We start from the raw sequence: 11,287 nt of genomic DNA, 5'->3' as shown, positions 1-11,287 counted from the left end.
TTTCACTTTCTACTATAGAAATTTCATGTTTCTTACAACAGTTAAAAAACAGAAAAAGAAGAAGTTCAAAGATTCGTGCTGACAGATTTCTTTATTTACCACAGCAGCTTTTTCTTTATTATGTAGAAAAGCAGTTAAATATGTAACTTCTTTAGATTGGTCAGGCCCACTTGAGAGCAAAGTGTGGTGTATGTAGCCCATAATGTAAAATTAGTTTGACACCCCTGAACTAGATATAACAATTCAAATGAAGTCTTATACAATTTGACATTACAGTGTCTACAGAAAAATGCCTTACAAAGAAGTTGACATACCCTAACTCTGATTCCAACCCAAGAGGTCTTTCTTAAGCTGGTGGATTTTAAGATGCATCCACCTTTAAGTTAAAACTATTCAGATTTTGAGTTTGTGACATGAAATGTTTCAAATGCACAATAAATTCTTTTGTTTTTGTCTGTGTCTTGTGTACAGGTAGTTCATCAGCTGTTCACTGCTCACAGCCAAAGAGAAAAACTCTAAAGAGACAGGCCTGTGTTGGTCACTCTATCCAAGAACAGCTTTGGGATCCCTGGGTTCACGAGAACACCTCCTCTGAAAAGCTGCGAGAATCACTACCCACACCTTACAGACAGTAGAGTTACTGTTAATGTACACGGCCTTTCTGCTACAATGAATGACGAAGAGAATGTCCTTGAGGTCGATGACACAGTCGCAATGACTCCTGAAAATAAATCTGAAACTCCTTCAGAACTTAAAAAGGCGCCTCCAGTGGCACCCAAACCTGCCTGGTTTCGCCAGAGTCTGAGGAAAATTAAGGATGAGCAGGACCAGAAGACGCAAGCAAAACCATCAGAGCAAACATCTGCTGCAAGCTTCAGCAGAAACTTTGCCATCAGATCTGCATCATCTGCAACCAACCAATCAATCAAGCAAAGGATTCACTCTTTTGAGACTTTTTCCAGTCCAGAAGCTCCAGAAAAGGGGAGCAACAGAAGACCATTGGCTCCTTCAACAACCCTCTCTCCAGTGGAGAAGGGATCCCGAGCCCCTTGCTCTTCCTATTCTGCCTCAAATGGAGATAATGTGAAGAACAAAACTGAATTTTCCAGAGAGATCCAGTCCAGAGATCCAGCACCTAGTAAGGAGGAAGACAACATACCTGCCTCTGTTGCGCCCTGTGCCATTGCCTCAGCCAGCAATGAAGCTTGTCAACAAACAACAGAAAAGTCCTCTGAAGATGAAACTCATTTTAATCAGTCTACCACTGATTCCATGTATTCTCAGACTATCAACACTGATGTGGAGTCAGGGATAAATGATTATCAGTCTGCTCCAGTGCATGACAGCAGTGAAGCCTTACCCACCAACCTGGAGTCTGAGCTTGTGGATTCTGAGTGTTCTGAAACATCTATGAGATCCAATCAAACTGAAGGTCAAAATAGCTCTGACTGGACAGAGGAGGAAGGAAAGCTGTCAAGGACTGCTGGGAATGCTGCTCCGGCCACAGAGAGTAACACCGTGAGCAACCCAGAGAGTGAAAGCCTGGGGAAAATAATTACCTTCAGTAATCAGGTAATCTCACACATATATTGTGTTTATTTTATATTGTCAAGGCTGAATATTCCCACGTTTGGGAATATTCAGCCTTAACATTTATCAGTACAATATTATTTTGTTCCTCTACCAGCTTCGCTTACATGTGAAAATGGACAGATACACAAATCAACAATCTTTTTGTGGTGTTTGTGAGTAGGAGTGAGTCTCTTTGTATTTTTGTTTGTTACGAAGTGTACTTGATAATGAGGGGTGGGAAGTTATTATAGCGCCCCCCAGGAGCCAGAGGCAGACAGAGAAAGATCCGGGCCATCCATAGCCCCAGGAGTACAGAAGACATAAGACCACACATACTGGCTGTGTGTCCATCCCAGCAGGAAAAGAAGGGAGGCCCCAGATGGGTTACCCACGGCCTAAGAGTGAGAGTCTCAACGAACCACAGGCGACAGGCAGCTGAACCCATCTGAGGCCCAACACCCTGGCACGAACCACCTGGCACTTTCTACAGGACTGGATATAAAACCATTCTGTAAAAGTCCAGAGCCTCTGCGCTTTATCTGAGGATGATGGGAAGTGACTCTACCATCACACAAAGCAAACATCAGTATAAGAGTGCTCCTAAAGTGCTGGGTTTGTTCATCTACAGTAGAGAAGGAGATTTCTCTCTGAGGGAGCCCCTGGTGAAGATTATGATCCTAGTTGATCCCTGGGATGAGCTCGTTTTCCTGATGTTTCTGAAGTGATTCCTCTCAGTGGGTCAATGGAACATCTGACACAGGGCAGGTGTGATTAAAGAAAGGGAGGAAGTTTCTTCAACCTCTGCACCCAACAAACCCAGCTTGGTTGTAATGGTCTCCTTCACTCGTTTTCCTGCAGGGTGAATGTATGTTGTGTATCTGTTGTGTGTGCTGCTACACCCCAGCCTAGAGAAAGCCAGAGAGCAACACAAGAAGACATTGCACCTGCTTCCTGGTCCCAGGGGAGGACCAAGGCTGCCACAGAGTTTCCAGTTTTACAACAACCAAATATTTTATTAGTCTGGTGGGCATCACCAAAACAACAAAGAAAAAGCTCTAGAAATAAAACAAAACTAACTTACCCATCACGAGGAATCCAAAAGAAAATCCAGGCCTCTTACCTGTCTCCCTAACCTAAACAGAAGAAGGGGTTTTGAAAGAAAAAGGCTTCCACATAAATCAGCAAAGGTCGATTTACAATCTACAGATTCAAAATATTTGTTGGACTTTCCGATGTAATTCTCTTTGTATGTTTACAGTTTCCCCACAAAAATAACATGATTTTAAATTTGTGTCTGATTTAGTGTGTTTTTGTTACAGGTGTCACAAGCATTGATGTGCTCTTTGACCGTCTGTGGAGGTAATCCTTCCTCCACAAACCTGCAGGACACCTCTTCACTGGACTCCATTAACCAGCAGGAGTCTGATCTAGCCTTGGACACGTCAGGCAGAGGATTCTCTTTCAGGTATCACTTCAGTTGAGACATGTGGACATGCAAAATGCACTGCTTTGTTGTTTAACTTTTGTTCTCAGGGAATTTGGCTTAAGTTAACAAATACTCCCAGTTTAATCAAAGAAGGAGTAGTTAATTTTTAAAAACATGTTAAATAGAGCACAGTTCTATACTTGTACCTATGCTTGCGCTCATGGGTACCTGACACTCGTCAGATCTAATGCCTTTCTGTCTCCATAAATACAGCCTGTTCACTTTGAAGGAGTGCATCACTGATCGAGGGGAGGGTGGAGTTCACAACGAGACTGCTTCTGTTTCTGCTTCTGCGCACTCTGTCATCACAGCTATCAATTCACAGGAAATACAGAAGATGATTCAGGAAGTTGAGGCTTTAGATGAAGAAACACTGAAGGTAAAAAAACAAACATGTCGTATATCACAGTTCCATTAATTCACAACATCTTTAGAGACAAGTTGTAAAAACTGTAAGAGATTAACATTTTCAGTTATACATCATGAAGTAACAAAATGAAACTTTAGTAATGGACACAAAAAAAGACTGAAATGAAGTATCTTCCTCCCAATTTTCTGTAATTAAATCCAACCCACCACGGCTTCCTGCTAAACAACAACCGAAAGGAGCAAAATCCTGTGGAGACCGGGGACATCTCCTGCACTGCAAACAACAGAGGGTCTAACCAGTGATCCCATTTGCATACATCCTCGTCAATGAACTTAGGAAAAATTAACTTTAAAGTTTTACTCAGAAATGGTGCGCTCGAGTGCTTGCTCCAAGGGGGTCATTTGATTGATGTTGGGGTTTTCTCTGTATTGGGTCTTTATCTTACAATATAAAGCATCTTGAGGCAACTGCTGTTGTGATTTGGCAGAATATAAATGAAATAGATATATAAGTGAATGCCTGCAAAATAAATTTCATGGCAAATGGTAGAAATCTGCCATGATGCCACGGATATGCCTTTCAACAAAAGCTCAAAAGCATCATAATTTAACATCACCCAAGTATTGGGCCAAATATTAGGCTGGTCTGATATGTGAAAATGTGTGACCACAGGAAATGATAAAATTGGTACTAAAATGTTATCTTTAATTCAAAATGGTGGACTTTATGTTGGGTTTGGGTCATTGCATCCAACCTGCCATATTACACATGTGTACGAAAATTCATTAACATTTACATAACATTAACATTTGCTGCCATGATGCCAGGTCTCTCTTGGAAATGAGATTTTTAATCTCAATGAGATTTTACCTGGATAAATAAAGGACTAATAAACATTGCTCACTGTGTGCTACATGTCTGTAGTACTTTGATAAAGATGTTGTAAGTGGCACTATTGAGCAATTTTGAAATGCCCTTGTCCAAGACCAATAAAGTGCACATATTTTCACCAGACATGTTGAAAGATAGGTTGAGGATTTAACATTTCTCTTGAACAATACGTTTGTTACTTGTGTGCATAAATAAAAAAATATTTTATTTATACAGCGCCAAATCACCACAACAGTCGCCTCAAGGTGCTTTATATTAAGCACGCTTTATACACTCAACAAAAATATAAACGCAACACCTTTGTTACTGCTCCCATTCCCCATGGGATGGACGTAGAGACCTAAAATTCATTCCAGATACACAATATAACCATCCCTCCCAAACAGTGGTCACAAATCAGTCCAAATGTGTGGTAGTGGGCACATCTGCTATATTGAGATAATCCATCCCACCTCACAGGTGTGCCACATCAGGATGCTGATCTGACATCATGAGTAGTGCACAGGTGTACCTCAGACTGCCCACAACAAAAGGCCACCCTGGAATGTGCAGTTTTTTGCGCTATTGGGGGTCTGGGGACCCAGAACCGGTCAGTATCTGGTGTGACCACCATTTGCCTCATGCAGTGCAACACATCGTCGCATGGAGTCTATCAGATTGTCAATTGTGGCCTGTGGAATGTTGGTCCACTCCACTTCAATGGCTGTGCGAGGTTGTTGGATATTCGTGGGAACTGGTACACGCTGTCGTATACGCCGGTCAAGCACATCCCGAACATGCTCAATGGGTGACATGTCCGGTGAGTATGCTGGCCATGCAAGAACTGGGACATTCTCAGCTGCCATCTGCCCTGAACAATGTGAACCATGATTCATCCGTGAAGCGCACACCTCTCCAACGTGCCAGACGCCATCGAATGTGAGCATTTGCCCACACAAGTCTGTTACGGCGACGAGCTGGAGTCAGGTCAAGACCCCGATGAGGACGACGGGCATGCAGTTGAGCTTCCCTGAGACGGTTTCTGACAGTTTGTGCAGAAATTGTTTGGTTGTGCAAACCAATTGTTCCAGCAGCTGTCTGGGTGGCTGGTCTCAGACGATCTTGGAGGTGAACCTGCTGGATGTGGAGGTCCTGGGCTGGTGTGGTTACACGAGGTCTGCGGTTGTGAGGCCGGTTGGATGTGCTGCCATATTCTCTGAAACGCCTGTGGAGACGGCTTATGGTTGAGAAATGAACATTCAATGCACGGGCGACAGATCTGGTTGACATTCCTGCTGTCAGCATGCCAATTGCACGCTCCCTCATTGCTTGTGGCATCTGTGGCATTTTGCTGTGAGACAAAACTGCACATTCCAGGGTGGCCTTTTGTTGTGGGCAGTCTGAGGTACACCTGTGCACTACTCATGATGTCAGATCAGCATCCTGATGTGGCACACCTGTGAGGTGGGATGGATTATCTCAATATAGCAGATGTGCCCACTACCACACATTTGGACTGATTTGTGACCACTGTTTGGGAGGGATGGTTATATTGTGTATCTGGAATGAATTTTAGGTCTCTACGTCCATCCCATGGGGAATGGGAGCAGTAACAAAGGTGTTGCGTTTATATTTTTGTTGAGTGTATTTAAGACAGACCCCACAATAACACATGCAGAGAAAAACCCACCAATCATATGAGCCCCTATGATCAAGCACTGTGGAGACAGTGGGAAGGAAAAACTCCCTTTTAACAGGAAGAAACCTCCGGCAGAATCAGGCTCAGGGAGGGGCGGGGCCATCTGCTGTGATTGGTTGGGGTGAGAGAAGGAAGACAGGATAAAGACATGCTGTGGAAGAGAGACAGAGGTTAATAATAATTATGATTAAATGCAGAGTGGTGTGGGATGAGGGATACTGAAAAATGTTAACAAATTATTCATGATTGATTTTGTTACGCTGTGCAGTTTGTCTTCTGGAGATTTTCTTTACCACACAGTATCATACATGCTCTAAATATTTTTGCAGTGTCGTAGTTTACTGGATTCTGCTATATTGTGTAGGATATTGTAGTTGGTGTTTGGAACAAAATGACAAGGATGGTTGTATTTCAAACCTGTTTTGAACCTTTTAAATTGGCCTCTGACAATGTATTATATTATACATATTTTAATATTAAATTATACCCTACAGTGAATCTTAACAACTTTCCTGAAACTAAATATTAAAAAAAACCCCTCAAAATTCAAATAAGCAAGTGCAACATTTCATATGCATAAATATTACATAAATATTTATGTAATAAATATTACATATACACGTCCCTACACACTGCTCCCCGGGCGCCCAATGGCTGCCCACCGCTTCACTGAGTGAATGGGTTAAATGCAGAGAGGAATTTCCCCACGGGGATCAATAAAGTATACATTATTATTATTATTATTATTATTATTATTATTACATGTAAAAATATTACATTTGAAAAACATGATCCAGAAAATAGAAAAATGTGTGGATTACTGTTGAAAAAATGCCTTAAAAATGGCCGCTCAAGTAAACCTACATCTTTCCACAGCAACTAGTGGACATCCATGTTGTGATTCTTCATAAAGACGAGGGAGCTGGGCTTGGCTTTACCATTGCTGGAGGGTCTGACCTGGAGAACAAAGCTGTTACTGTAAGATACACACTACACATTTATATTACTGAATTCTAATCTATTTTTTCCAAAATGTTATTCTGTCTAATGTGAAATAAAAAGCATTGCAACTGTATTCACTGAAAAGTTGGCATTAGTTTAAAATGCAGTATAAAAATGTGCAATCGAACCCTGTGAATATCCACTGAAAATAATGTTTAAAAGAAAACATGAAACAGTGATTGACAGCAATCACAGCAAATCAGGTCATCGAATTGCAAGCCCACATCAACTGATTGCTCAGCTGATATTCTGCGACATATTCAGTTGGCTTCACCAACAGATATATCCGTCACATCTGTTGGTGATAATGAGCCATACCATCCATCCATTTTCCTCCGTTTATCTGGGCCTGGATCACGTGGGCAGCAGCCTAAGCAGAGAAGTCCAGACCTCCCTCTCCCCAGCCACCTCCTCTAGCTTGTCCAGGGGAACACCAAGGCATTCCCAGGCCAGCAAAAACATGTAATCTCTCCAGTGTCCTGGGTCTGTCCCTGGGCCTCCTCCCGGTGGGACATGCCGAACCACTGTACCCAGGAGGCGCCCAGCAGGTATCCTTGCCAGAAGACTGAACCACCTCCACTGCCTCCTTTCAGTGTGGAAAAGTAGCAGCTCTACTCCCATAGATGCCCCCCTGCCAATCTCCTGCTCCCCTCACCCCTCACTCGTGAACAAGACCCTCCTTCACTTGGGCAGCAACTCGTCACTGACCCAAAGTGGGCACTCCACTCTTATCCAATCCAAGGCCTCAGACTTGGAGGTGGTGACACTCTGCTCCGAGCCACTCCAGTGTAAACTGGAGGGAAGCACCTGATGAAGCCAACAGAACCACACCATCTGCAAAAAGCAGAGACGAGACTCTGAGGCCACCCAAGTGGAAGCCTTCCATCACGTGGCTATGCCTAGAAATTCTGCCTGTAAAAATTATAAACAGAATTGGCGACAAAGTGCAACCCTGGCAGAGTCCAACACCCACTAGGAACAAGTTTGAGTTATTACCAGCAGCTGCATAAGAACTGAAAATGCTCATTTAAATTTTGAGTCTAATAAAAAATGTAATGAGGTAGTGAAGCTGTCATTTCAGGCTCTACTTTCTCTGATCCTTAGTGAAGGTAATAAGTGGAGTTGGGACTTCTCCTTATCTTGTAATTCAGCATTAGAAGTTCTTTACTAATAGATTCATGTATTCATATTCAAGTAATCGAGTAAACAAAATCTGTTCATCTGTTTACCAGTACTCCGATACTTACTCCAATCTAGTCAGGATTTGCGTTATCCACAGTGTGTGGGTCAAATCTGGCTTTATTCATTTTTATACCAATCTAACAAAACAACAATAAAACAAATATGAAATCAACTTCTCCCAAACTGTGTTAAGGCTAGTTCTACCTGATCTCTGAATTTGCCGCTGTTTCCTACTTGTGTCTATGTGTCTCACTGATTATCTTGTGTTTAGGTCCACAAAGTGTTTCTCAGTGGCCTGGCAGCTCAAGAGGGCACAATTCAGAAAGGCGATGAGATATTGTCTATAAATGGACAAACACTGTGGGGTGTCACGCACACTGATGCCACCACTGCTCTGCGTCAGGCCCGGAATCTGAAGCTGGCTGTCGTTGTCATCTGCAAGAGAGTCGTGGAGGAGGGAAGAGAGGAAGGAAGCTGTAGGAGCGAAGAGCCAAATCCTGCTGGTCAGTCAGACAACTGGGAATACATTTATTATCCCCAATTTATTTTAGCAGAAATCACACAACCATCAAGCAAAATGCAATACTTCCAAAGAATTGGGGGTCTGTGCAAAATAAATAAAAACAGAATGCAAAGACTGCAAATATCATGCACATATGTTTTATTCAAATATTCACAACAGAACACAGAAAACATCAAATGTTTAAACTGAGAAACATTGACAAAATGCAGACATAGCTCTGTAGGTTTGTCCAGGTCAGAATAGACATTTTTATTATAAATACTATGCAGGCTACATATACTCTGTGTCTTTGCTGTCGCAGTGGAGGAATGGGGCGCTCCAATGAGTGTGGAGCTGGAGAAATGTGCTGGTGGTGTTGGCTTCACTCTGGAGGGAGGAAAAGGCTCAATCCATGGAGACAGACCTTTAGTCATCAACAGGATCTTTACAGGTGCGCTCACGAAGCTGGCAGTATTCACAAAAACGTAATCACAAGTGTTTCTTTCGTAGTTTATTTTGGGGAAAAAATGAATTTGATTCCAAAAAAAAGAGCAGTAATCGTAATATTTGGACAGTTATTAAAAAAAATGTCTTTTGGATATTTCAGGGGGAGCGGCAGAGCAGAGTGGTCTGCAGAGTGGAGATGAAGTGTTGCAGGTCCAGGGAATAAGTCTGCAAGACATGACTCGATTTGAGGCATGGAACATGATCAAGGCTTTGCCTGAAGGACCCATCACAGTGGTCCTCAAGAGGAGGCTGGGGGGTGCAGAATGACCGGCACAGCTTATGGGCACTGATTGAAGTAAAAAACAAAAAAACAAAAACAAATACCCCAGGACAAACAAACAAAAACAACAAACAAAAAAACAGCAGCATACAGCAGCCTCAGCAGCAAACAAGGACACAGATGTTGGACTTTTTCTCTTTTTTGTTTTTTAAAAAATCTCATCAGGTTAATAATTCTTTTAGTTTTATACCAAAGACATTGCAATTTTTTTCATTTTTATGCAGTAATTTTGCATCTACTTAGTTTGAATTTCAGAAGAAAAGAGTGAAATTTCACAAGCTGTTGCTTTTCAATCTTGTGGCGAGAAAAAGGAAACATCCCACATATGCAAACAAGACTCTAAAACTGTCAAATTGGTTAAAGAAACACACAAAACAATATTTCTCAGAATTAAAGGACAACTGCACATCTCGAGAAATAATACAAAACCCAGTTAATTGGCAAGGGTTTGAACACTGCAAGGTTCGTTTTGCTTTAACTTGCTTGCTTAATGATATTTGTACAGTAAAAGCTTGTAATGTGGCGACAAACAAAACCAATTTGGAATCTGGAGGCAGCTCAACAGCTGCAGGTACCTGTGCCTGCCTACTGCTGCAGTAGCTTGACACTGAATCTTATTAAGAGATTCAATTAATTACAGAAATTGATATACTAGATTGAATTTTATTTTTAAATTAATATTATTAAAAAGAGTTTCTGTGCTCACAGTCTAAGTCATGTGCCTGAAATAACAATATTAATGGTAATTAATGGTCATAGAGATGATTAAGATGATCACTAGTGTCTTTGCAAATTTGTGAAGACATTTTTTTGCTCCATGACACCTACAAAGTTATGTAGCCTGTGTTTGTTACATCTAGAATGACAAGTGTCACCATTGTCCAAGCATATATGCAGTACATGAAAACCTGAAATTAGACACTGGACTACATTTGAAGTATGTGATAACAAGCAGTTTTACTCCCTCTGCCACCAATCAGGTCATATGAACAACTTCCTGTATCTTCAATAAATGGCTTTAGTCACTGGGATTCAGGTGATGTCTGATTGTTTTCACTCCTACTTGCTACCACAGCTGCCTTTGAAATTGACAATCATTTGAGATTTTTGATGAAAGAGATTGAAAAAACTACAGAAAACCGCCACAAAAAAAGAAACACCGTTAACGATGCAACTGACCACAGCAGTCCTGTGCTGGGCTGTTATAGTGAAATTTGTCATGTTTTAGGTAAAGGTGTTTTTAATGTCTGAAAAACAATTATGCAGTCATAAGTAACAAATGAAAGGAACACCTTTTTAATGAAAGTATAGCACGAAGTCACTTAAGCTTCTTGGATTTTGATCTTGTCAGGGGGTTTCAGCTGTTTGGGGTTGATGAAATTAACATCAGGTGCACTGGAGGGGCAACAATTAGACGACCCCCAAAATAGGAACGGTTTTACAGGCGGAGGCCACTGACATTTTGTCTTCTCATAGTTTCTGTTTTGTTTTTTTACCAGTTTTGCATTTTGCTAGGGTCAGTGAAACTATAGTAAGTGTGAAGTGAAACTTGGACCCTTGCACAGCTAGTCCAAATCCTCCAAGCACATCAATACGTGCCATAGCCAGAAGGTTTGTTCAAGATTATGAAGGAAATTCCAGGAGACAGCCAGAGAACTGGACAGGTCCTAACGCATCAACGGGACCATCATCTGCTTCTTTATTCAAGGAGAAGCAGGATGAGCACTGGAAGAGCCCTACACAAAAATGTCTTGGATACTGACATTCACACCAGCAGGCCAATGGTGTGAATGTCTTTGACAAAACAATCAATAGCA

At 41.7% G+C, this 11,287-nt stretch overlaps 1 protein-coding gene across 1 annotated transcript; it reads left to right on the top strand.

Moving 5' to 3' along the window:
* Positions 1-549: 549 nt before the first annotated feature.
* On the top strand, positions 550-10,501 carry il16 (interleukin 16). Its single transcript, XM_082530922.1, has 7 exons — positions 550-1,572; positions 2,892-3,037; positions 3,272-3,437; positions 6,874-6,975; positions 8,453-8,684; positions 9,006-9,134; positions 9,291-10,501. The coding sequence occupies exons 1-7, from the start codon at positions 670-672 to the stop codon at positions 9,455-9,457; spliced, it is 1,845 nt and encodes a 614-aa protein (XP_082387048.1). The 5' UTR covers positions 550-669; the 3' UTR covers positions 9,458-10,501.
* Positions 10,502-11,287: the final 786 nt, after the last annotated feature.

Source organism: Aulonocara stuartgranti (genome assembly GCF_965226115.1).
Source record: "Aulonocara stuartgranti genome assembly, chromosome: 1".
NCBI classification, from domain to species: Eukaryota; Metazoa; Chordata; class Actinopteri; order Cichliformes; family Cichlidae; genus Aulonocara; species Aulonocara stuartgranti.
This window is presented reverse-complemented; position numbering and strand designations above follow the sequence as displayed.